This window comes from Trachypithecus francoisi, unplaced genomic scaffold (genome assembly GCF_009764315.1).
Source record: "Trachypithecus francoisi isolate TF-2019V2 unplaced genomic scaffold, Tfra_2.0 Lachesis_group12, whole genome shotgun sequence".
Taxonomy (NCBI): Eukaryota; Metazoa; Chordata; class Mammalia; order Primates; family Cercopithecidae; genus Trachypithecus; species Trachypithecus francoisi.
The window spans coordinates 68,203,904-68,230,476 of record NW_022681457.1 but is presented as its reverse complement, the minus strand read 5'-3'; the positions used below and the strand labels follow the sequence as shown (position 1 = coordinate 68,230,476).

General features: G+C 52.1%; 2 protein-coding genes across 3 annotated transcripts; one reads left to right on the top strand and one right to left on the bottom strand.

The window, feature by feature from the left end:
* Nucleotides 1–1,796: 1,796 nt before the first annotated feature.
* Nucleotides 1,797–4,304, bottom strand: LOC117092486 (galectin-7-like). The gene is given in 5 exon segments (XM_033226106.1): nt 1,797–1,965; nt 2,614–2,769; nt 2,771–2,816; nt 3,803–3,891; nt 4,280–4,304. Coding segments are annotated over 5 exon segments (411 nt in total). The 5' UTR covers nt 4,286–4,304; the 3' UTR covers nt 1,797–1,851.
* Nucleotides 4,294–26,280, top strand: LOC117092485 (galectin-7-like). Of its 2 annotated transcripts, XM_033226105.1 has the most exons (5): nt 4,294–4,311; nt 22,902–22,904; nt 23,847–23,935; nt 24,923–25,124; nt 26,114–26,280. In XM_033226105.1, the coding sequence occupies exons 1-5, from the start codon at nt 4,309–4,311 to the stop codon at nt 26,225–26,227; spliced, it is 411 nt and encodes a 136-aa protein (XP_033081996.1). In that variant the 5' UTR covers nt 4,294–4,308; the 3' UTR covers nt 26,228–26,280. The 2 variants fall into 2 exon arrangements, with proteins under 2 accessions (XP_033081996.1, XP_033081995.1); XM_033226104.1 differs by lacking the exons at nt 4,294–4,311; nt 22,902–22,904 and adding an exon at nt 23,399–23,451.
* The last annotated feature ends 293 nt before the right edge of the window (nt 26,281–26,573 follow it).

The window sequence follows — 26,573 nt, the reverse complement described above, 5'->3', positions numbered from 1 at the left end:
CATAATTTTTTGGCGTTTAAATACCTTCTAGAGGTTTCCATTGGTTACTTGCTGTACGCCCTATGTAAATGGAGAGGATGTTTCCTGTCATAGCTGAAGTGTGAATCCGCCTTATGTTCCCTGCCTCCAGACCCTATTTTCCTGCCTCAGAACCATTTGAGAATAAGTCGCAAACATGCTGCACCACCAAATACCTAACTATATTTTCCACAAACAGGGACAGGTTCCCACATGTACACTGTCAGTCAACGGTGAGAATCAGGACATTAACACGGCTGGATCGCTATCATCAAATCCAAAGACCCAACCACATTCACCACTTGTGCCAATAATGGGTGTTCATTTCAGTGTATGTTTTGAAATGTATACCAGATGCATATATTATCTTTATGAAAAAATTGGTATTTCAAAACCACTCAACACAGCCAAATGAAGTAAGAGCGAACTCATTCAAGCAGGAGCCCCAAAGAACTACGAGAATCCGGCCTCTCCCAGGCCTCCTCACCTGAGCGGGGCTCCCTCCTGACCGCCGCCCACCCACTCCAGGGCCGGTCACGGGAAGGGACCGCCCAGCCCGAAGGTCGCAAGGGCCTAAAACCCCGGGTCCTGAAGGCGCCTGGGCCCTGCAGCGAACCTGGCATCCCCACCCGACTCCAGAATCAGATGCAGGCCAGGCCAAGAACCACCCCAGCTTCCTGCGTCCGCCTCGGTCCAGGTGGCAATGCCGAAGGCGGACGCCAGGGGGTCGGAGGCTCAAGGGCAGGGATCGAGACCCAAGCCCTGGCGCGCCCACCAAGCTGTGGCTCCGGACTAAGGTTCCGGAACAGCCGGCCTTGAACACCCACGGGCAGCTTCCGATCTCAGCCCTGGCCTGCCTCCTCGGTCCCGGGCTGAGATCCGCGGCCGCTGCAGGGTGCCTCGCCGAGGGTGCGGGCTTGGGGCGCACAGTGCTCCCAGCATCTCCCAACCCAACCCCGCCATTAAGGGGAGCCCCAGCGACGCCCTGACCCCTGAAAAGTCACACTGGGGCCGGGGCTGCACTTGGAGTCCCCTTCCCCTCCCGTCACAGTGACCAGGGCTAGGGCCGGGGTCGGGGCCGTGCGGGAGAGTGGAGGGCGCGTGGGAATGGGGCTCGCTGCGCCACGGAAACCCCGCGCCGTCCTTCGAGTCCTCCCTGCTGCTCCGCGGAGCTGGGACCGCTGCCATCGCGTCTGCCCCGAGGGTGCGCAGGCGGGTACCTGTCCTGAGTCGGAACAGGTCGACTCCCCACAGTGGAAGCCCGGAGACGCCTGTCGGGCTTCCCAGCCCCACCCAGGACGTCTTTGGGGGCGGGAGGCCAGGAGAGAAGAGGGTGGGAGAGATGAGCTGCAGGGGGATACGGGACCCAGGGACATTATAACACACTTTCCACGAGTAGCACTGGGGCCCACAGGTGACCAGAAAGGTGGGACTCATTCCCCCCCTTTGCAGATGGACCCATGTTGGCGCCCCTTAGATGTGCGGTGGGGGCACCAGGACCTGTGGTGAGCGCCTCCGCGCCCCGAACGCCAACAGATCCGCCAGACCACATTTTGGCCTGGCTTGCTTTGCATAAATGCTGCGTCAGGACACGCCCCAGACCCACTCCTTCCCAGATAGCGACCCTCATGCCTTTGCAGACAGAAAGTGTCCTAAGCACAGGCAGGCTCAGAACCCGCCTCCGCATCGGATTCGCTGTGAGGCTCCGAGCCAGTATCCTGGCCTCTCTGGGCCTCAGTTTGCTTATCTCAGTGAATGGGACACAGACACAGTCGCGCTGCGGGCTAACGCTTTATTTGCCACCCAAGGCCCCGAGCCCGCCTGGGCTTCTGCTCAGAAGATCTTCACCGAGTCCAGCTGCACGTCCCCGCCCACCTCCACCAGGCGCACGCGCGCCAGAGGCAGGCGGTGGCGGAAGTGGTGGTACTGGGCGTCCCCAACAACGGCCTGCAGGGGAAGGTCGGTGGTGAGGATGCCGGAGGCCCATGCTGGGTGGCCCTGGGGAAATCACCCATCCCCTCTGGGCCTCAGTTTCCCCACTGGGAAAATAGGCCTATTGTTCATTCTAACTCTTGCGTGAGAATCAAACGAGTTTACTGGGTGGCGCAGTAAAAAAAAAAGGCTTTTTTACCGAGAGCGTTACCTGCTATTAAAGCGCAGAGGAGGGAGGTGAATTTGCGTAAGGTCTGGGTGGCGGAGGATCTGCCGCCACCTCCACCCCCCAATCCTTGCTAGGACGAGTTCCTGGGCGCTGTCTCCAGCCCATCCCTCCCCGTGCCTCAAACCCCGGACGGGCCTCAGGAAGGAATGAACTGGGAATAGGGTCTGGGAAGGCGAGTCAGGGCCACGCCTTCCCGCTAGGACGCCCACCCCTTGGACACTGTGCTGGTGCTCCCCGCCTCCTGACCCTCATGTCTCTCTGACCCAAGTGGGAGTTGTTTAGGCGAGAGAGAGGGTCGAAGGACACCCTTCTCTGCCTTGGCCACGACTTCCCCGCCCCAACCTCCTTGCCTTCCACCAATAGCCTGGCTTTGCCCAACCCTCTGCTCCAGGGACCTAGGTCTTGGCGTCCATGCCTCTGTCGCAGAGACGCACCTTGAAGCCGTCGTCGGACGCGATGATGAGCACCTCGAAGGGCTGCCCGCGCTGGAAAGGAACGCCAGGCCCGCGCTCCTCGCGGCCCCAGGAGCCTTGCTCCTTGCTGTTGAAGACCACCTCCGACGTATCCAGCCGGGGGTTGAAATGCAGGGCAGGCATCGGAGCCCTGCTCCTCCCCACACAGCAGGTTTACATGGAACCTGGAAGTGGGGGATGGTGGCCGTCAGGGCTCAGAAACCACCCAGACCAAGAAATGTTGAGGGTGAGGAATACTGATGTCTACAATTCACTTTGAATGAATAAGTAAATGAAATGTTGGCTGGGTACAGTGGCTCATCCGGTAATCCCAGCACTCTGGGAGGTGGAGAAGGGAGGATCGCTTGGGCCCAGAAGTTAAAGACCAGCCTGGGCAACACGGCAAGATCCCATCTTACAAAAAATGACGAACGAAACAAACAAAAAAAAACCACCCAGACCAAAGTCCTTCAAAGGGCTTATGGGCTGGGACTCCCCATTCCCAGAGCACCCCCAATTAACAGGGACCTGAAGACAGGCACACACAGCAGAAGGAGAGGTGGCTAATGACCAGGGAGCTTAGATTCCCAAGGCAGCCAAAATGTCATGAGGCCCTTGGCAGAAACCTGCCCAGACCAAACTCACTATGCTTAGGGCAGGGTGCCCGCATTTCCAAAGAGCCTGGAGCTGCCCAGGAGGTCTGGGTGATGGCCAGGGCGCTCCTGATGCCCAGGGAACCCTCAGGTTCTACAGGACAAAGAAGAATACCAGGAAGCCCAGTATTTCCAGGGTACCCAGAATCCAGAAGGCCCAAAGTTCCTTAGCCAGGAAGTCAAAGGATGGCTTGGCAAGGACTCCCAGGGTCCAGGGTGTCTCCAGGACTTGGAGTATTTCCAGAGTTCCCTGGGACTCAGACATGGAAGTCATAGGACTATATCTAGGAACCCTGAGATTACCCAGGAACCTCAAATTCTTAGGGAAACTTAGGGACCCCAGCCACAAAGGCATGGGACAAATAAGTGAATACATCAGATTTGAGGTCAGAAATGGCCTCGGACTCCTAGCCTGGTGGATACAGATGGCCTAGGGCCCCTATTTCTGGACTGCAAAAATTGGAGGTCAGCTGAGTCTGGAGACCTGTACTCTTTACCCCTAGGGCCTGGGGTCTCACCTGCTGGCATTGGGAGGAACCAAGCCATGAATTCTCAGCACCGTGCCAGGGCGGATGCCCTCGGGCAGCGAGGACTTGTGAGGGATGTTCTGCAAGAATGGAGTGCGGGGGCCACTGTGAGTCGGTGAGACCGAGGAAGGGAGGCAGAAGGTGGGTCACCCCTCAGAGGAGCCGACCAGGACTGAGACTGGCAGAAATCAGTGGAAGAGAAAAGGGTGGCAGAGAGGCAGGAAAGAGACCAGAAACAGACAGAGAAACAGATGGGAGGGAGAGAGTGACAAGAAAAACAGAAAAATCCTCAAAGAGGGACCCAGAGGAAGTCACAAAGAGGTAGAGGGGACAGTCGGGAAGGGCGGTCACCCAAAGGCCACAGCTCAGGCCCATCCATGGCGCACCCACTGCCCACTTGCTCCTTTGAAAGAGGAGCCCCCAGCCCCCTCCCTACTCAGCCCCACCCTGGGCCCCTGGAGCACTCATGGCCATGGCTGGGACAGGGTCAGGCAGCCATGGTGCTGGGGACTGCTGGGGACCTTAAATAAAAGCAGGGCGGGGCTGGCCCTGATGACTCACCCCACCCCTTCCCACCCACCACCCACACCTGGCACAGACCCTGGCCCTGGGGCAAGCCTGGCGAAGCGGCAGTGGCACCTCTTCTTGGGGGCCCCGATCCCCTCCATCACCCAGGGCCCGGGTGCACTGCCCCTCCCAGGAGCTGATAATAAGAGGGACCGTTTTAACAATAATAAACTCAGAGCAGAGAAGGCTCCTCGTGCCACCGCCCCTCCAACCCTGCCTTCCCACTGCCTGGCGCACGGAGAGCCTCTATTTCATTTCATGTAATTATTTGTTTTTTTCAGACCTGTCTGAAAGAAGTAATTTCTCTTATTTTATTTTATTTTTATTTTTTGAGACGGAGTCTCGCTCTGTCACCCAGGCTGGAGTGCAGTGGCTGGATCTCAGCTCACTGCAAGCTCCGCCTCCAGGGTTTACGCCATTCTCCTGCCTCAGCCTCCCGAGTAGCTGGGACTACAGGCGCCCGCCACCTCGCCGGCTAGTTTTGTATTTTTTTAGTAGAGACGGGGTTTCACCGTGTTAGCCAGGATGGTCTCGATCTCCTGACCTCGTGATCCGCCCGTCTCGGCCTCCCAAAGTGCTGGGATTACGGGCTTGAGCCACTGCGCCCGGCCCACTATCACTCCTGTTGCGGCTGCTGTTCCATTGCAGAGGCAGAAGCTTAGATTTCAGCGTGGACATCCTCAGTCCAGGCAGGAGGTTCTAAGCTGGAGAGAAGGGTCTGGAGTTCAGCCCAGCAGCCCTCCTGGACATTTTCCACTCCCCACTCTGGCTCCTGCCCCACCCAACAGGCTGCTAAGAGGGCTGCGCAGAGGCAGGCTGGCAGTGGAAAGTTTGGGTGGAGACACCAGACCTAGAACCATCCTCCACCCTCTGTGTCCCCGGCCCCCAGCCTCTCGCCTCCTCCTCACACATTCCAAGGCACCAAGCTGGAGGACCAGTTCTCTGGCACATGAGCTCAGAGAGGGAGGCTGGCAGCTGCATTTTGGTGGGGGCTGCAAGCACCCCCATTTTTCAGAGGACAAAACTGAGGCTTAGACAGGGGCCACCTCTCAGCCAAGGAAGCGGCCAGGCCCTCAGCTCCAGAGGGGTCTTTGTGCCAAAGACATGTCATGGGCACGAAGAGAGAGGACAGTAGGGTGGTGTCCAGTGATCACACCACCAGCCCAACTCATTTACTTCCCGAGAATATTCCCTTGAATGGTGGATTCTGTCATTCTAACATTATTGACCATACTAAAGAAGACACTCTTGACTGGGCAACACAGCAAGACCTCATCACCACAAAAAATAAAAATAAAATAAAATAGCCCAGTGGGTTGGTGCACATCTGCCTGTAATTCCAGCTCCTTGGGAGACTGAGGCAGGAAAATCGCTTGAGCCCAGGAGGTCAGAGGCTGCAGGGAGCTATGATCATACCACGGCTCTCCAGCCTGGGCAACAGAGTGAGACCTTAGTCCACAAAAAGAAAAGACACTTCTTACATTACTTGATGCATCATTCTGTACCTCGCTATTGTTTCCCAAGAACATCTTTTTATTTATCTCTTCACTGTGGCTGGATATGACTTTACACCCAACCAGCCTGCAAGTCCCAACTTGCCTTAAGTGACTGGCCAAATGATTGTAGTCAATCTGTTATCAGTCTAAAAGGCTGGCTCCTTTCCTGTAACTGAGATATGCATCCTTGATGGGCTTTTATTCGTTAGTGTTGGTTATCTTTCTCATCAGTTGTTAATATTTTCTTTTCTTTCTTTCTTTTCTTTCTTTTTTTTTTTTTTTTTGAGATGGAGTCACCCAGGCTGGAGTGCAGTGGCGCAATCTCAGCTTGCTGCAACCTCCACCTCCCGGGTTCAAGCGATTCTCCTGCCTCAGCCTCCCGAGTAGCTGGGATTACAGGCACCCACCACCACGCCTGGCTAATTCTTGTATTTTTAGTAGAGACGGGGTTTCAGCATGTTGGTCAAGCTGGTCTCGAACTCCTGACCTCATGATCCGCCCTCCTTAGCCTCCCAGAGTGCTGGGAGTACAGGTGTGAGCCACTGCGCCTGGCCTGAAATAGTATTTTCGTGAGCCTTTTTTCTTTTTTTCTTTTTTTTTGAGACAGACGCTCGCTCTGTAGCCCAGGTGGGAGTGCAGTGGTTCGATCTTGGCTCACTGCAACCTCTGCCTTCCAGGTTCAAGTGATTCTCCTGCCTCAGCCTCCCGAGTAGCTGGGATTACAGGTGCCTGCCCACCACGTCCAGCTACTTTTTGTATTTTTAGTAGAGATGGGGGTTTCACCATGTTGATCAGACTGGCCTTGAACTCCTGACCTCAGGTGATCCACCTGCCTCAGCCTCCCAAAGTGCTGGGATTACATGTGTAAGCCACTGCACCTGGCCGCCTTTTTTCAATTTTAAATAGTTAATGTAGGTCAGGCGTGGTGGTGCACACCTGTAGTCCCAGCTACACGAGAGGCTGAGGCAGGAGAATCGCTTGAACCCAGGAGACAGAAATTGCAGTGAGCCAAGATAGCACCATTGCACTCTAGCCTGGGCAACAAGAACAAGACTCTGTCTCAAAAAATATATAATAATAATAATAATAATAATAATAAATGTATGTATTTCTCAATAGTCTTTCTATGAAGGTATACTTCCCATAAAAAAAAGATGCAGATATTATAGTTCTGGATTTTGAGAACTGTGGAGACCTATCTAACCACCTCCTCAATTAAGTTTCCTGGTGTCCAGAAAATAGTGGCCTCTTTTCTTGTTCCAGGAAGCCACCGGCCAGTGTCACTCCTGACCATTTTTTTGTTTTCTTTTTTGAGATGGGGATCTCACTCTGTCACCCAGGCTGGAGTGCAGTGGTGCAGTCTCTGCTCACTGCAGCCTCAACCTTCCAAGCTTAAGCCTCTTGGGCTCAAGCAATCCTCCCACCTCAGCCTCCCAAGTAGCTGGGGCTACAGACACATGCCACCAAGCCTGGCTAATTGTGTGTTTTTTGCAGAGAGAGGGTTTTACCATGTTGCCTAGGTTGGTCTTGAACTCCTGGAGTCAAGCGATCTGCCTGCCTTAGCCTTCCAAACTGCTGGGATTATAGACATGAGCCACTGGGCCTCACCACTTCTGAGCGTTGACTGGCTACCAAAGTTCATTTGTCTCAAAATAAAGAAGAGGGAGTAGACTGATTTTTCTGACTTTATGCCTCTTTTAGGAAATGCTTTAGATGAAAAGTAGCTAATTGCACACTAGGTGGTTGTAGAGATTTAAAATTCAGCCAGACGCGGTGGCTCAAGCCTGTAATCCCAGCACTTTGGGAGGCCGAGACGGGCGGATCACGAGGTCAGGAGATCGAGACCATCCTGGCTAACACGGTGAAACGCCGTCTCTACTAAAAAAATACAAAAAACTAGCCGGGCGTGGTGGTGGGCGCCTGTAGTCCCAGCTACTTGGGAGGCTGAGGCAGGAGAATGGCAAAAACCTGGGAGGAAGGCCTGGAGCTTGCAGTGAGCTGAGATCCAGCCACTGCACTCCAGCCTGGGCGACACAGCGAGACTCCATCTCAAAAAAAAAAAAAAAAAAACAAATAAATAAAATTCAGGCTCCATGAATGTCATTTTGTTGGTGACAGTTGGTTATTTTTTGTACACAGTGAAGGTAATTCAGGGACTGCTTTTTGTAAATCAACATTCCGATGATGAAAATGACACTTAGAATTCTCACTTTAGCTGAGCACAGTGGCTCACACCCGTAACCCCAGCACTTTGGGAGGCCAAGGCGGGTGGATTACCTGAGGTCAGGAGTTCGAGAACAGCTTGGCCAACATGGTGAAACCCTGTCTCTACTAAAAATAGAAAAAATTAGCTGGGCATGGTGGCAGGCACCTGTAATCCCAGCTACTCAGGAGGCTGAGGCAGAAGAATTGCTTGAACCCAGGAGGCGGAGGTTGCAGTGAGCCAAGATTGCGCCATTGCATTCCAGCCTGGGGGACAAGAGTGAGACTTCCTCTCAAAAAAAAAAAAAAGAAATCTCACTTTGTTCTTGGCCAGGTGTGGTGGCTCACACCTGTAATCCCAGCACTTTGGGAGGCCAAGACGGTGGATCACCTGAGGTCAGGAATTTGAGACCAGCCTGGCCAACATAGTGAAACCCTGTCTCTACTAAAAATACCAAAAAAAAAAAATTAGCTGGGTGTGGTGGCACACACCTGTGATCCCAGCTACGTGGGAGGCTGAAGCAGGAGAATCACTTGAACCCAGGAGACAGAGGTTGCAGTAAGCCGAAATCATACCACTGCACATCAGCCTGGGCTACAGAGCAAGACTCCATCAAAAAAAAAACATACACACAAAAAAACCAAACCAAAACCAAAAAACAACAGAAACTCACTTTGTTCTTAAGCTTTTATGCCCACTGGAAATCATACAACTCTATTTTTATAAATATAGTAAATATTAATAGAAGAATCCAATTGCTGCTAAGAAAACGTCTATTCTCTAGTGTTCAGTTCCATTTTTAAACTTTGTTAATTAAACTCGCTTAAATATTGTAAACTGAATGCTTAATTTTAGAGGTTATTCATTTTTCAGTGTTTCAATTGCTCTATAAACTCATCCAAGTAATTCTTGTAAGTTTCCTAGTGATTCTTGTACATTTCAATGCTTAAACAGTAAAATATGTGCATAGCTTTTTCTTCTTCCTTCCTTTCCTTCCTTTCCTGAACAATTGGGCCCTAAAACCATTATGTGGGGCTGAACAAGGTCATGGTGGCCCTGAATGGGCTGATGGGGGCGGGATGTCCTTGGCGGAGGTGTTTGGGGGTCAGGGCTGAGCAGGATGAAGAGCGCTCAGCAGAGGCTGCCTCTAAGTGCCCAGTGAGGGTCAGCAGGACACGTGAGAGGGAGCCTGAGCTCCCGGCATGGGAAGAGGACACCTGCGTGGGGTGGGTGCCCACCGAGGGGCATTGGAGCCGGCCTGTCAGGGAGGTGCTGTGTGGGAATCAGAGATGAGTACTGGGACTGCTTTCTTTTTCCAGGAGGGAGTTACAGATACAGAAAGAGAGAGGCAGGCACCAGCCCCGTGGAGCTGGGCTGGAAGTGGAGGCATTAACGTGAGCTAATGGTTTGAGGACTGGGTTATTTGGTGAGGCAGGTTTGTACTATTTTTATTTTTATTTAATTTAACATGTTTATTTGTTTGTTTAGAGTCCAGGCTGGAGTGCAGTGATGTGATCTCCACTCACTGCAACCTCCGCCTCCTGGGTTCAAGCGATTCTCCTGCCTCAGCCTCCCCAGCAGCTGGGATTACAGGCACCTGCTACCACACCTGGTTAATTTTTTTTTTTTTTTTATTGAGATGGAGTCTTGCTCTGTCGCCCAGGCTGGAGGGGAGTGGCGCAATCTCGGCTCACTGCAACATCTGCCTCCCAGGTTAAAGCGATTCTCCTGCCTCAGCCTCCCCAGTAGCTGGGATTACAGGCACCTGCCACCACACCTGGCTAATTTTTGTATTTTTAGTAAAGACAGGGTTTCACCATGTTGGCCAGGCTGGTCTCAAAGTGATCCATCGCCTCGGCCTGCCAAAGTGCTGGAATTACAGTTGCAAGCCACCGCCCTGGCCTGGACTCTTCTTAAATATGATAAAATATACATAACATAAAATGTATCACTTTCACCATTTTTTAAATTTGGAAACAGGGTCTTACTCTGTTGCCCAGTGCAGTGGCGTGATCATGGCTCCACTGCCATCTCACACTCCTATGCTCAAGCGATTTTCCCACCTCAGCCATCTGTGTAGCTAGAACTATAGGCACACCCCCACAATGCCTGGCTAAGTTTTAGTGTTATTTTGTAGAGACAGGGTCTCACTATGTTGCCCAGGCTGGTCTCAAACTCCTGGCCTCAAGCAGTCATACTGCCTCAGCTTCTCAAAGTGCTGGGATTACAGATGTCAGCCACCTTGCCTAGACCTCTCTCATTTTTTCTTCCTTCCTTCCTTCCTCCCTCCCTCCCTCCCTCGCTCCCTCCCTCCCTCGCTCCCTCCCTCTTTCTGTTTCTTTTCCCTTCCCTTCCCCTCCCTTCCCCTTCCCTCCCCTCCTCTCCCCTCCCCTTCCCCTCCTTCCCCTCCCCTCCCTTTCCTTTCCTTTCTCTCTCTCTTTTTCCTTTTTGAGACAGGGGCTCACTGTCACTCAGGCTGGAGTACAGTAGTTGGATCTTGGCTCACTGGAGGCTTCCCCTCCCAGGCTCAAACAATCCTCCCACTTCAGCTTCTTGAGTAGCTGAGACCACAGGCGTGCACCAACATGCCCGGTTAATGTTTTGGATTTTTCAGAGACAGGGTCTCACTATGTTACCCAAGCTGGTCTTTAACTCCTGGGCTCAAGTAATCCTCCTGCCTTATCCTCCCAAAGTGTTGGGATTACAAGGCGTGAGCTGCTGCACTCTGCCTCTTTTTAAAAAAAATATGATAAAATGGCCGGTGTGGCCGGCACGGTGGCTCAAGCCTGTAATCCCAGCACTTTGGGAGGCCGAGACGGGCAGATCACAAGGTCAGGAGATCGAGACCATCCTGGCTAACACAGTGAAACCCCGTCTCTACTAAAAAATACAAAAGACTAGCCAGGCATGGTGGCGGGCGCCTGTAGTCCCAGCTACTCGGGAGGCTGAGGCAGGAGAATGGCGTGGAACCGGGAGGCGGAGCTTGCAGTGAGCTGAGATCCGGCCACTGCACTCCGGCCTGGGTGACAGAGTGAGACTCCGTCTCAAAAAAAAAAATGGCCGGTGTGGTGGCTCACATCTGTAATCCCAGCACTTTGGGAGGCCGAGGCAGTCGGATCACGAGGTCAGGATGTTCGAGACCAGCCTGACCAACATAGTGAAACCCCGTCTCTACCAAAAATACCAAAATCAGCCGGGTGTGATGGCTGGCACCTGTAACCCCACCTACTCAGGATGCTGAGGCAGGAGTATCGCTTGAACCCGGGAGGCAGAGGTTGCAGTGAGCTGAGATCGCACCATCGCACTGCAGCCTGGGCGACAGAGGGAGACTCTACCTCAAAAAAAAAAAAAAAAAAAGATAAAATATATAGAGGCCAGGCGCAGTGGCTCATGCCTGTAATCCCAGCATTTGGAAGGCCAAGGCGGGTGAATCACTTGAGGCCAGAAGTTCAAGCACGAGTTGATGCTCGAACTCGGGAGGCGGAGGATGCAGTGAGCCAAGATCGCACCACTGCACTCCAGCCTTGGTGACAGAGTGAGACTGTGTCTCAAATAAAATAAAATAGAATGTAAAATTTGCCATTTTCCTTAGTTTTAAATATACGGTTCTGTGGGATTAAATGCATTCACACTATTACACAACCATCACCACCATCCGGCTCCAGGCCTTCTTCATCTTGCCAGCTGAACCTCTGTGTCCATTAAACACCAACCGCTCATCCCCTCTCCCCAGCGCCCGGCAACCACTGTGCTCCTTTCTCTGTCTTTGATTTGACTGCACTCCAGGTGTCATAGGAGGGAATCATACGGTAATCACACGGTATCTGTCCTTGCTTATTATCTCTGTCTGAAAGAGATATAACTACAGATGTCAATACATATATGTGCATCTGTGTGTGCAGACACACATACGTGTTCCCAGATGCCCTCCTCTGTGTGCTGGAGTGGCTGGGAGTAGAGACACCTGAATAGCAGTGAGCACGCTGTGCCCAGACTTGGTTCCTCAGGGCTATGCCTGCCTCTACTAAGGGACCCTGGTAGAAATGGCTGCTTCAAGGCTTGAACAGGGAAAGTACAAAATGTGCTGGAACGACTAGGATCAGAAAATGCGAAATTGTTCACAGTGTTGGGGCACATTGCAAAGATATAGGATCCAGCTTGAAGGACTCCCCCTAGCACATATAGCATGTGCTACCGTGCCCGGCTAATTTTGTATTTTTAGTAGAGATGGGGTTTCTCCACGTTGATCAGGTTGGTCTCCAGGTGAAATCTGTGATACGGAGAGCCATGGGTGGTGAAACAGTGAACAAAATAGGAAAGTGAGGCCAGGCACAGTGGCTCACACCTGCACTTTGGGAGGCCAAGGTGGATGGGTCACCTGAGGTCAGGAGTTCAAGACCAGCCTGACCAACATCACAAAACCCTGTCTGTACTAAAAATACAAAAAATTACCCAGACGTGGTGGTGCGTACTGGTAGTCCCAGCTACTCAGGAGGCTGAGGCAAGAGAGTGGCTTGAATCTGGGAGGCAGAGGTTGCAGTGAGCAGGTATTACCCCTCCAGACTGGGCAACACAGAGAGACTCCATCTCAAAAAATTAAAAAATAATAATAATAATAAGGTAGGTGTGAGTCCATATCAATGTGAACCAAGAGCTGATAGACATGATCAAAGTGTGATAAAGAATGAGGTATTTCGTTTCCAAGCATCTCCCCACCAAGTGCTTACTAATCACAAAGGACAAAAGGTTGGCAGAGTGTGGTGGCTCACTCCTGTAATCTCAGCACTTTGGGAGGCCGAGGCAGGTGGACTGCTTGAGCCCAGGAGTTGGAGATCGGCCTGGGCAATGTAACAAGACCCCATCTCTACAAAAAATTAAAAATTAGCTGGGCGTGGTGGCATGTGCCTATGGTTCCAGCTATTTGGAGGCTGAGGCAGGAGGATCACTTGATCCCAGGAGGTTGAGGCTGCAGTGAGCCATGACTGCACCACTGCACTCCAGCCTGGGTGACAGAGTGAGACTGTGTAAAAAAAAAAAAAAAAAATTAATTAATTAATTTAAAAAAAAGAAAGAAAAGAAAAGAAAAAAAAGGACAAAAAGTTAATTTTGGGCCAGGCGTGATGGGTCACACCTGTAATCCCAGCACTTTGGGAGGCCTAGGCGGGAGGATCATAAGGTCAGGAGTTCGAGACCAGTCTGGCCAACATGGTGAAACCCCGTCTTTACTAAAAATACAAAAATTAGCCAGGCATGGTGGCAGGCGCCTGTAGTCCCAGCTACTCAGGAGGCCGAGGCAGAAGAATTGCTTGAATCTGGGAGGTGGAGGTTGCAGTGAGCTGAGATCGTGCCATTGCACTCCAGCCTGGGTGACAAAGTGACTCTGTCTCAAGAAAAAAAAAAAAAGTTAATATTATGGTGAAGCCCAGCAGGTACCACCTTAATCAAATAACCCATCTCAATGTCACCAGTAAGGAGACAAGGGGAAACCACATACCCCTTGATACGATGTGCACAGCGCCACTTCTGTGGTTCTTCTATAAAAATGGTTAACCTACAGATGAAGTTAATCTACAGATAAGGAAACATCACTGACCTGTAGCCTCCAAAAGTATCAAGCTCTTGAGAGACAAAGGATGCCACAGTATCTATTCCAGACTGAGAGAATGGAGGGAAAGAGACAGGATGACTGAACTCACTGTGGGTTTCTGAAGTGGGTGCTCTGCTGCAAGGGACATTATTGGAATGGCTGGCAGAGCTCGAATGGGGTCTGAAGACCTGATGACGGCAGTGGGGACTCAGTGCTGATTTCCTGATATTGATGGGTGCTAGTCCTACTTGATAGAAAATACTTGGCTGGGCACAGTGACTCACGCCTGTAATCCCAGCACTTTGGGAGGCCACAGCAAGCGTATCACAAGGTGAAGAGATGGAGACCATGCTGGCCAGCATGGTGAAACCCTGTCTCTACTAAAAATACAAAATTAGCTGGGCATGGTGGTGCGCACCTTTAGTCCCAGCTACTCGGGAGGCTGGGGCAGGAGAATCTCTTGAACCAGGAGGCAGAGGTTGCAGTGAGCCAAGATCGTGCCACTGCACTCCAGCCTGGTGACAGAGCGAGACTATCTCAAAAAAAAAAAAAAAAAAAACTGGACATGACCAGACATGGTGGCTCATGCCTGTAATGCCAGCATTCTGGAGGTGAGGTGAGTGGATCACCTGAGGTCAGAAGTTTGAGAACAGCCTGGCCAACATGGCAAAACCCTATCTCTACTGAAAATACAAAAATTAGCCAGGCGCGTGGTGGTGCTCGTCTGTAGTCCCAGCTACTCGGGAGGCTGAGGCAAGAGAATCGCTTGAACCTGGGAGGCAGAGGTTGCAGTGAGCCAAGATCCTGCACTTCAGCCAGCCTAGGCATCAGAAAGAGACCTTGTCTTAAAAAAAAAAAGAAAAGAACAAAAAATCCCCTGTTTAAGAGAGATGGATTAATTCCTTCTGTTTCTATCCATAGGCTCTTGATTTCTGCTTAGGACTTCTCCCAAAGTGGAAGAAGGAAGAACACATTGTCATTCTGAAACATCTTTATTATTTTTCTAAGGCTGTAGCCTTGGCCAGCTCACAATCTGCCTTTCCAGGTACAGCAGGCAACAGAGTGAGCAGATATTTTGTTACCATGTAGCAAGAGTCACTGGCTTTCCACACTGCAATACAGGAGTCGTTTCTATTAGTCCCTATATCTCCTCCAGCCACACCCTCATTTTAAGTTCTGCTGCCTGTATCACCCCACTTCTCCCATTGTCATGCTTGGGGTTGCTGGTTGCTGGCAACAGAAACCTCCTCAGCTAGTTTACAGATATTATTGGGGCTATGATAGCTTACAGAATTATTATTATTAGTAGTAGTATTTTGAGACGGAGTTTTGCTCTTGTTGCCCAGGCTGGAGTGAAATGGCGTGATCTTGTCTCACTGCAACCTCTGCCTCCCGGGTTCAAGAGATTCTCCTGCCTCAGCCTCTGGAGTAGCTGGGATTACAGGCATGAGCCATCACACCCGGTTAATTTTGTATTTTCAGTAGAGAGGGGGTTTCTTCATGTTGGTCAGGCTGGTCTTGAACCCCCAACCGCAGGTGATACGCCCCCCTCGGCCTCCCAGAGTGCTGAGATTACAGGTGTGAGCCACCGTGCCCTGCAATAGTTTACGGAGTAGGGAATTTTCAGAGGAGTAGGGAATAAGCCTCCATGCTGCAAAGCTAGAGGGTTGATGCAGACAGCATTCCCTCACCAGAGCTTCCTAGGCTGTTCTAGATAAAAATAAATACCTCCATCACCTAACTAGCCAGAAGGACTCATCTCCCTCCCGTGTTACCTCATTTTCACCTTCTGTTTTTTTTTTTTTTTTTTTTTGAGACGGAGTTTCGCTCTTGTTGCCCAGGCTGGAGTGCAGTGGCGCGATCTCAGCTCACTGCAACCTCCGCCTCCCAGGTTCAAGCGATTCTCGCACTTCAGCCACCCGAGTACCTGGGATCACAGGCATGCGTCACCACGCCTGGCTAATTTTGTATTTTTAGTAGAGATGGGGTTTCTCCATGTTGGTTAGGCTGGTCTCGAACTCCCGACCTCAGGTGATCGGCCCGCCTCAGCCTCCCAAAGTGCTAGGATTACAGGCGTGAGCCACTGCACCTGGCCCTCATTTTCACCTTCTAAGTTTTGTAGGGGGTGGAGTGTAGTGGCTCGTACCTGTAATCCCAGCACTTTGGGAAGCTGAACTGGAAAGACTGCTTGAGGCCAGGAGTTTGAGACCAGCCTGGGCAGCAGAGGAAGACCCCGTCTCTACAAAAAAAATTTAAAAATGAGCCAGTTGTTGGCCAGGCCTGGTGGCTCACACCTGTAATCCCAGCACTTGGGTAGCCGAGGCCGGTAGATTGCTTGAGCCCAGGAGTTCAAGATCAGCCTGAGCAACATAGTGAAACCCTGTCTCTTTTTTTTTTTTTTTTTTTGAGGCGGAGTCTCGCTCTGTCGCCGGGACTGGAGTGCAGTGGCCAGATCTCAGCTCACTGCAAGCTCCGCCTCCCGGGTTTACGCCATTCTCCTGCCTCAGCCTCCCTAGTAGCTGGGACTACAGGCGCCCGCCATCTCGCCCGGCTAGTTTTTGTATTTTTTTTTTTTTTAGTAGAGACGGGGTTTCACCGTGTTAGCCAGGATGGTCTCGATTTCCTGACCTTGTGATCCGCCCGTCTCGGCCTCCCAAAGTGCTGGGATTACAGGCTTGAGCCACCGCGCCCGGCCGTGAAACCCTGTCTCTACAAAAAACAAACAAACAAAAGTAAAAAAAAAAAAATAGCTGTGCACAGTGGCACGTGCCTGTAATCCCAGCTACTCAGGAAGCTGAGGCAGGAGGATCTTTTGAACCCGGGCTGTTGAAGTTGCAGTGAGGTGAGATCACACCACTGCACTCCAGCCTGGGTGACAGAGTGAGATCCTGTCTCAAAAAAAGAAGAACCAGGCGTGGTGGCTCACGCCTGTAATCCCAGCACTTTGGGAGGCTGAGGCGGGCAGATCACTAGGTCATGAGATCGAGACCATCCTGGCCAATACGGTGAAACCCCCATCTCTACTAAAAAATACAGAAAATTAGCCGGGCGTGATGCCGGGCACCTGTGGTCCTAGCTAATTAGGAGGCTGAGGCAGGAGAATGGTGTGAACCTGGGAGGCGGAGCTTGCAGTGAGCCGAGATAGCGCCACTGCACTCCAGCCTGGGCGACAGAGCAAGACTCTGTCTCAAAAAAAAAAAAAAAAAAAAGGAGAAGAGAAAAGAAAAGAAAAGATTAGCCAAGTGTGGTGGCACACAACCGTTGTCCTATCTACTACTCCAGAGACTGAGGAAAATTGCTTCAACCCAGGAGTTCTAGGTTGCAGTGAACTATGATTGCGCCACTGCACTCCAGGCTGGGTGACAGGGCAAAATCACAGAGCGAGACCACATTTCTTTCTTCCTTCTTCCCTCCCTCCCTCCCTCCTTTCTTTCTTTCTTTTTCTTTTCTTTCTTTCTTTTTTTTTTTTCTGTATTTTTTAGTAGAGACGGGGTTTCACCATGTTAGCCAGGATGGTCTCGATTTCCTGACCTCGTGATCCGCCCGTCTCGGCCTCCCAAAGTGCTGGGATTACAGGCTTGAGCCACTGCGCCCGGCTTCCTTCCTTCCTTCCTTCCTTCCTTTTTTCTTTCTTTCTCTTTCTTTTCTTTCTGCCTTTCTTTCTCTTTCTTTCTTCTTTTTCTTTCTTTCTCTCTTTCTCTTTCTTTCTCTCGCCTTCCTCCCTTCCTTTCTTTCCTTCCTTCCTTCCTCCTTCCTTCCTTCTTCCTTCCTTCCTCCTTCTCTCTCCTCTCTCTCTCTCTCTCTTTCTTTTGTGGACAGTCTTGCTCTGTCACCCAGCCTGGAGTGCAGTGGCACGAATTCAACTCACTGCAACCTCCACCTTCTGGATTCAAGTGATTCTTGTGCCTTGGCCTACCCAGTAGCTGGGATTACAGGTGCATGGCACCATGACAGACTAATTTTTTGTATTTTAGTAGAGATGGGGTTTTGCCATGTTGCCCAGGCTGGTCTCAAACTCCTGAGCTCAGGCAATCTGCCTACCTCGGTCTCTAAAGTGCTAGAATCACAGGCGTGAGCCACAGTGCCTGGCCACGAGACCACATCTTTAAAAAAACAAGTTTTCCAGGGGTGCAAACTCAGCTTGGGGAAACGCAGTCCTATGTGAATCTAGCTACAAACAACTCTGGAAAATGTAGTTTTTAACTTCCTAATGCAAGAAAGCAGGCCAGGCCAGGTGCAGATGTTCACACTTATAATCCCAGGACTTTGGGAGGTCAAGGCAGGAGGATCCTCGAGTTCCGGAGTTTGAGACCAGCCTGGGTCACATAGTTAGACATCATCTCTACTAAAAAAAAAAAAAAATTATCTGGGGGTGGTGCCACATGCCTGTAGTTCCAGCCACTTTGGGGGCTGAGGCAGGAGGATCGCTTCAGTCCAGGAGGTGGAGGCTGCAGTGCATGATAATCATGCCTGGGCGACAGATTAAGGCCCTGTCTCAAAAAAATAAATAAATAAATAAAAATAAAGGTGGGCCAACCGGGGAGTGAGTTAGAAGCTGAGTAAGCCAATCTTCAGTAGTGGTTGCCAAAGTACTCAGAAAGATATAATTAGTTACATAGTGGGTAAATGTCTGTAACTGTGGGAACAGTTATAATTCACTAAAAAGATTTTTACGTGTATCATTTTCATCACTGGAACGTTAATATATAAAACCAAAGGAGTCCCTGAAGAATCTTCACTGTGTTTAAAAAATAACCAACACCACAGGGCATAGTGGCTCACGCCTGTAATCCCAGTACTTTGGGAGGCCAGAGGTTGGAGGATCACTTGAGCCCAGGAGTTCCAGACCAGCCTGGGTAACATAGCCAGACCCTTGGCTAGGCACAGTGGCTCACATCTGTAATCCCAGCACTTTTGAAGGCTGAGGTGGGTGGATCACTTGAGGTCAGGAGTTCGAGACCAGCCTGGCCAACATGGTGAAATCCCGGCTCTACTAACAATACAAAAATTAGCCAGGTATGGTGGTGCATGCTTGTAATCCCAGCTACTAGGTAGGCCAAGGCAGAATGGCATTAACCCGGGAGGCAGAGGTTGCAAGTGAGCTGAGAGCGCATCACTGCATTCCAGCCTGGGTGACAGAGCGAGACTCAGTTTCAAAAAAAAAAAAAAAAAAAAAAAAAAAGAACCCATCAAGGATGCATATCTGTTACCAGAAAGGAGTCAGGACTTCAGGCTGATAACAAAGTTAATGTGCAAACCCTTGGCCAATCAGCAAAGGCACGTTGGGACTTGCAGCATGTTGGCTACATGTGAATTTCCATCTAGCCACAGTGAAGCAATCACTAAAAAATCTCAAACAAAAAAAAAACCACAAAAACCACAATAACCCAAGATATCACCAACAAAATGGCATTGACAAAACCGGGGTTTTAAATCCTACAAACACTTAGTGTGCAATTAGTTACTTTTCACCTAAATTATATTCTGAAAGAGGCCTAAAGACAGAAAAATCAGTCTGTCCCCACCCACTTTCTCATTTTCACACCAAATGATTTTTTTTTTTTTTTTTTTTGAGACTGAGTCTTGCTCTGTCGTCCAGGCTCGAGTCCAGAGGGGCAATCTTAGCTCAGTACAGCCTCTGCCTCCCAGGTTCAAGTGATTCTCTTGCCTCAGTCTCCCAAGTAGCTGGATGACAGGCACGCTCCAGGCTGTCGCATCGGCCAGGCTGGTCTCAAACTCCTGACCTCAGATGATCCGCCTGCTTTGGCCTCCCAAAGTTCTGGGATTACAGGTGTGAGCCACTGCGCCCGGCCTGACTCTTAAACAGGGTCTCACTCTGCTGCCCAGGCTGGAGTGCAGTGGTATGATCTTAGCTCACTGCAACCTTGACCTCCAGGGCTCAGGTGATCCTCCTGCTTTAGCCTCCCGAGTAGCTGGGACTACAGGCACATGCCACCACAATGGATCAGAGGAAACTTTGTGGCTACTAACTGCTCAGGAGTGACAGTGGCTTCCCGTGGCAGAAGGAGCAGTGAGTGTTTCCAGGGGCACCAGGAAACTTGATCAGGGAGGTGGTTACACAGGTGACTATATGTGTCAAAACTCATTGAACTATTCCATTAAAATCCGAATCTTGAGCAGGGGCTCACACCTGTAATCCCAGCACTTTGGGAGGCCAAGGCAGGTGGATCACTTGAGTCCAGGAATTTGAGAACAGCCTGGGCAACATGGCGAAACCCCATCTGTACAAAATGATACAAAAATTAGGCAGGTGTGGTGGCACACTCCTGAAGTCCCAGCTACTCAGGAGGATGAGGTGGGAGGATCACTTGAATCTGGGAGGCAGAGGTTGCTATAAGTTGAGATCGTACCACTGCACTCCAGCCTGGGTGACGGAGTAAGATCCTGTCTCTAAACAACAACAACAACAACAACAACAAAATCTGAACCTTTAATTTAATGGGAAAAATATCTCAATGAAATAACAATTGGGAAATAAATACATCAGTTATTTAAAACTGAAAAAAGACGCACACAAATATTACCGTGGCCAGACCTGTAATCTCAACATTTTAGGAGACCAAGGTGGGAGGATTGCTTGAGCCCAGGAGTTTGAGACCAGTCTGGGCAACGTAGTGAGTCCCCCTCTCTAGAGGAAAAAAAAAAAACCAAGCTCGGCGTGGTGGCGTGCACCTGTAGTTCAAGCTACTGCAGAGGCAGGAGGATTCCCAAACCTAGGAGACCAAGGCTGCAGTGAGCCATGATCACAGAGAGACAGAGCAAGACCCTGTCTAAAAAAAAAAAAAAAAAGTACTACAAAACTAATGAGAAAGATAACACAATTGAATAAGAACCCATCAAGGGTTGGGTACGGTGGCTCATGCCTGTAATCCCAGCAATTTGGGAGGCTGAGGTGGGTGGATCACTTGAGGTCAGGAGTTCAAGACTAGCCCAGCCAACACGGTGAAACCCTGTCTCTACTAAAAATACAAAAATCAGCCATGAGTGGTGGTGCATGCTTGTAATCTCAGCTACTCGGGAGTCTGAGGCAGGAGAATCACTTGAACTTGGGAAGCGGAGGTTGCCATGAGTAGAAATCGTGCCATTGCACTCCAGCCTGGCGACAGAGCAAGACTCTGTCTCAAAAAAGAAAAACAGAAAGAAAAAAACCATCAAGGATGCAATCAAGGATGCAGACCTGTTACCAGAAAGGAGTCAGGACTTCAGGCTGATAACAAAGTGAATGCAAACACTTGGCCAGTCAGCAAAGGCATGTTGGGACTTGCAGCACGTTGGCTACATGTGAAGTTACATCCAGCCACAGTGAAGCAATCACTGAAAAACTGAGTTCCTGGGAAGCATGGTACACAGATGAGGCATCAGTAATGTGAGGAGCGTCTTCTTTAGAATAATGGATAACGTTAGAATGATGGAGTCTGCCATTCAAGGGAACGTTCTCGGGAACTAACTGAGCTGGGCTGGTGATGTGATCACCGGACACCCTGTTGTCCTCTCTGTCTGTGCCCATGATGTGTCCTTGGCACAGAGACCCCTCTGGAGCCCAGGGCCTGGCCGCTTCCTTGGCTGAGAAGCTGTCGCTGTCTAAACCTTAATTTTGTTTGTTTTTTTGAGGCGGAGTCTCGCTCTGTCGCCCAGGCTGGAGTGCAGTGGCGCGATCTCAGCTCACTGCAAGCTCCGCCTCCCGAGTTCACGCCATTCTCCTGCCTCAGCCTCCCGAGTAGCTGGGACTACAGGCGCCCGCCACCACGCTCAGCTAATTTTTTTATGTTTTAGTAGAGATAGGGTTTCACCATGTTAACCCAGGATGGTCTCGATCTCCTGACCTCGTGATTCACCTGCCTCGGCCTCCCAAAGTGCTGGGATTACAGGAGTAAGCCACCGCGCCCGGCTCAGCCTTAGTTTTGTCCTCTGCAGAATGGGGGTGCTTGCAGACCCCACTGAAATGCAGCTGCCAGCCTCCCTCTCTGAGTTCATGTGCCTAGGAACTGGTCCCCCAGCTTGGTGCCTTGGAGTGTGTGGGGAGGAGCAAGAGGCTGGGAGCCTGGGACACAGAGGGTGGAGGATGGTTCTGGGTCTGGTGTCTCCACCCAAACTTTCCACTGCCAGCCTGCCTCTGCCCAGGCCTCTCAGCAGCCTGCTGGGTGGGGCAGGGGCCGGGGTGGGAGGTGGAAAAGGTCCAGGAGGGCTGCTGCATTGCTAGGAGTGGTTTATTTTTATTTTTTGAGGCAAAGTCTAGCTCTGTTGCCCAGGCTGGAGTGCAGTGGTGTGGTCTCGGCTCACTGCAACCTCTGCCTCCCCAGCTAGAGCAATTCTCCTGCCTCAGCTTCCCGGGTAGCTGGGATTACAGGTGTCCGTCTATATGTCCGGCCAATTTTTTGTATTTTTTTTTTGTAGAGAAGGGGTTTCACCATGTTGGCCAGGCTGGTCTTAAACTCCTGACCTCAAGTAATCCACCTATCTTGGCCTCCCAAAGTGCTAGGATTATAGGCGTGAGCCACCACGCCCAGCCAGGAGTGGTTTCTGTTCAGCTCCCACACCACCCCTGCCTTTTGGAAACAGATTTCAGTCTGGCCCCCCCACCCCCACCCCCACCCCCGCCTCCCCCAGTCTACTTCCCCAACCCTGGATTCTCTTCTAGAGTCTTGGCCCGAGCAGGCTATACTGGGGCTGGTGGGAGAGTCCTCATTTTGCTCTGTTTTGGGTCTGGGTAGTGATGGGGTGCTAGGCCACCCACTACCCTGAAACCCGCCTCATCCTGACCTGCAAAATTCGTGGGAAGATGGTAACAGTCTTGGAAGGAGGCACAAGAGAGACCTGAAGGAGAGAAGTGGGACAGGAATACGCGGTAGACACAGTTACAGGCAGAGATGGACAGAGTGAGACAGCCAGCCCCAGAGACAGAACCCACAGGAGAGGCGTGCCCAGAGGTGAGGATAGGCAGAGGTCGGGGCAGTGGGTCCTGCGCGGCTTGTGGTAAATCACTTCCCCATCCCAGCCTCAGCCTCCTCCTCTGTACAATGGGGGCGACCCATGCTGCCCCCTGTTGGAATGATGGGGTCCCAATTAGTGATTTCCTGCATATCCTGGGCAGCCCAGGGGCCTAGGAAATGACAAGCGTAGTCCTAGTAGATCCCCTCCTTTCACCCCTCCTGACTGAGGACTTCCCATGAACCGGGCACACTCTAGGACCCAGGGATGCAGCACTGAGCCGCCCAGGCCGCCCCTCGACCCCGTGAAGTCGCCCTGTCTGGCACTATCTCTGTGGTTGTGGCTGCTGTTGCTTTACAGACATAGAAGCAGGGATTTGAGCGCAGACATTTCCAGTCCAGGCAGGAGGTTCTTAGCTGGAGAGAAGGGTCTAGAGTTCCCGCTGGGCTTGGCTTCTCAGGACCCAACATGTCTGTGTATAAAATGAGCATGAGAGACTCCCCTGTGTGCCAGGCAGTGGGAAGGCAGGGTTGGGGGGCGGTGGCACGAGGAGCCTTCTCTGCTCTGAGTTTATTATTGTTAAACGGTCCCTCTTATTATCAGCTCCTGGGAGGGGCAGTGCACCCAGGCCCTGGGTGATGGAGGGGATCGGGGCCCCCAAGAAGAGGTGCCACTCCCGCTTCGCCAGGCTTGCCCCAGGGCCAGGGTCTGTGCCAGGTGTGGGTGGTGGGTGGGAAGGGGTGGGGTGAGTCATCAGGGCCAGCCCCGCCCTGCTTTTATTTAAGGTCCCCAGCAGTCCCCAGCACCACGGCTGCCTGACCCTGTCCCAGCCATGGCCGTGAGTGCTCCAGGGGCCCAGGGCGGGGCCGAGTAGGGAGGGGGCTGGGGGCTCCTCTTTCAAAGGAGCAAGTGGGCAATGGGTGTGCCATGGATGGGCCTGGGCTGTGGCCTCTGGGTGACCACCCTTCCCGATTGTCCCCTCTACCTCTTTGTGGCTTCCTCTGGGTCCCTCTTTGAGGATTTTTCTGTTTTTCTTTGTCGCTCTCCCCATCTGTTTCTCTGTCTGTTTCTCTGTCTGTTTCTGGTCTCTTTCCTGCCTCTCTGCCACCCTTTTCTCTTCCACTGATTTCTGCCAGTCTCAGTCCTGGTCAGCTCCTCTGAGGGGTGACCCACCTTCTGCCTCCCTCCTCGGTCTCACCGGCTCACAGTGGCCCCCGCACTCCATTCTTGCAGAACATCCCTCACAAGTCCTCGCTGCCCGAGGGCATCCGCCCTGGCACGGTGCTGAGAATTCGTGGCTTGGTTCCTCCTAACGCCAGCAGGTGAGACCCCAGGCCCTAGGGGTAAACGGTACAGGTCTCCAGACTCAGCTGACCCCCAATTTTTGCAGTCCAGAACTAGAGGCCCTAGGCCATCTGTATCCACCAGGCTAGGAGTCCGAGGCCATTTCTGACCTCAAATCTGATGTATTCACTTATTTGCCCCATGCCTTTGTGGCTGGAGTCCCTAAGTTTCCCTAAGAATTTGAGGTTCCTGGGTAATCTCAGGGTTCCTAGATATAGTCCTATGACTTCCATGTCTGAGTCCCAGGGAACTCTGGAAATACTCCAAGTCCTGGAGACACCCTGGACCCTGGGAGTCCTTGCCAAGCCATCCTTTGACTTCCTGGCTAAGGAACTTTGGGCCTTCTGGATTCTGGGGTACCCTGGAAATACTGGGCTTCCTGGTATTCTTCTTTGTCCTGTAGAACCTGAGGGTTCCCTGGGCATCAGGAGCGCCCTGGCCATCACCCAGACCTCCTGGGCAGCTCCCAGGCTCTTTGGAAATGCGGGCACCCTGCCCTAAGCATAGTGAGTTTGGTCTGGGCAGATTTCTGCCAAGGGCCTCATGACATTTTGGCTGCCTTGGGAATCTAAGCTCCCTGGTCATTAGCCACCTCTCCTTCTGCTGTGTGTGCCTGTCTTCAGGTCCCTGTTAATTTGGGGGTGCTCTGGGAATGGGGAGTCCCAGCCCATAAGCCCTTTGAAGGACTTTGGTCTGGGTGGTTTATTTTTTGTTTGTTCGTTCATTTTTTTGTAAGATGGGATCTTGCCGTGTTGCCCAGGCTGGTCTTTAACTTCTGGGTCCAAGCGATCCTCCCTTCTCCACCTCCCAGAGTGCTGGGATTACCGGATGAGCCACTGCACCCAGCCAACATTTCATTTACTTATTTATTCGAAGTGAATTGTAGACATCAGTATTCCTCACCCTCAACATTTCTTGGTCTGGGTGGTTTCTGAGCCCTGACGGCCACCATCCCCCACTTCCAGGTTCCACGTAAACCTGCTGTGCGGGGAAGAGCAGGGCTCCGATGCCGCCCTGCATTTCAACCCCCGGCTGGATACGTCGGAGGTGGTCTTCAACAGCAAGGAGCAAGGCTCCTGGGGCCGCGAGGAGCGCGGGCCTGGGGTTCCTTTCCAGCGCGGGCAGCCCTTCGAGGTGCTCATCATCGCGTCCGACGACGGCTTCAAGGTGCGTCTCTGAGACAGGGGCGTGGACGCCAAGACCTAGGTCCCTGGAGCAGAGGGTTGGGCACAGCCAGGCTATTGGTGGAAGGCAGGGAGGTTGGGGCGGGGTGAGGGGTGTAGGGAAGGCGTGGCCAAGGCAGAGAAGGGTGTCCTTCGACCCTCTCTCTCGCCTAAACAACTCCCACTTGGGTCAGAGAGACAGCAGGGTCAGGAGGCGGGGAGCACCAGCCCAGTGTCCAAGGGGTGGGCGTCCTAGCGGGAAGGCGTGGCCATGACTCGCCATCCCAGACCCTATTCCCAGTTCATTCCTTCCTGAGGCCCGTCCGGGGTTTGAGGCATGGGGAGGGATGGTCTGGAGACAGCGCCCAGGAACTCGTCCTAGCAAGGTTTGGGGGGTGGAGGTGGCGGCAGATCCTCCGCCACCCAGACCTTATGCAAATTCACTTCCCTCCTCTGCGCTTTAATAGCGGGTAATGCTCTCGGAAATAAGAATATCCCTTACCAAGACTAAAAAAGCCGCTTTTTACTGCGCCACCCAGTAAACTCGTTTGATCCTCACGCAAGAGTTAGAATGAACAGGCCGGGCGCAGTGGCTCAAGCTTGTAATCCCAGCACTTTTGGAGGCCGAGACGGGCGGATCACGAGGTCAGGAGATCGAGACCACCCTGGCTAACACTGTGAAACCCCATCTCTACTAAAAACTACAAAAAACTAGCCGGGCGAGGTGGCGGGCGCCTGTAGTCCCAGCTACTCGGAGACTGAGGCAGGAGAATGGCGTAAACCCGGGAGGCGGAGCTTGCAGTGAGCTGAGAACTAGCCACTGCACTCCAGCCCGGGCGACAGAGCGAGACTCCGTCTCAAAAAAAAAAAAAAAGAATGAACAATAGGCCCATTTTCCCAGTGGGGAAACTGAGGCCCAGAAGGGATGAGTGATTTCCCCAGGGCCACCCAGCATGGGCCTCCGGAATCCTCACCACCGACCCTCCCCTGCAGGCCGTGGTTGGGGATGCCGAGTACCACCACTTCCGCCACCGCCTGCCGCTGGCGCGCGTGCGCCTGGTGGAGGTGGGCGGGGACGTGCTGCTGGACTCCGTGAAGATCTTCTGAGCAGGAGCCCAGGCGGGCCCCGGGCCGGTGGCAAATAAAGCGTTAGTACGCAGCGTGACTGTGTCTGTATCCCATTTGCTGAGATGAGCAAACTGAGGCCCAGAGAAGTGTGAACAGTGACTCGGAGTTACACAGCGAATCCGAGCCGGGGGCGGGCTTTGAACCTGACTGTGCTTAGGACACTTTCTGCGAAGGCATGGGTCGCGATCTGGGAAAGAGTGGGTCTGGGGCGTGTGCTGACGCAGCATTTGTGCAAAGCAAGCCAGGCCGAAATGTGGTCGGGCGGATCTGCTGGCGTTCGGTACTCGGAGGCGCTCACCACAGGTCCTGGTGCCCCCACTGCAGA

What these genes read in the sequence shown, in the direction of transcription:
- LOC117092485 (XM_033226105.1), top strand. An exon ending in GTTCCTCCTAACGCCAGCAG is followed by an intron (nt 23,936 to 24,922) that starts GTGAGACCCCAG and finishes CCCCACTTCCAG; the next exon opens with GTTCCACGTAAACCTGCTGT. An exon ending in CGTCCGACGACGGCTTCAAG is followed by an intron (nt 25,125 to 26,113) that starts GTGCGTCTCTGA and finishes CCTCCCCTGCAG; the next exon opens with GCCGTGGTTGGGGATGCCGA.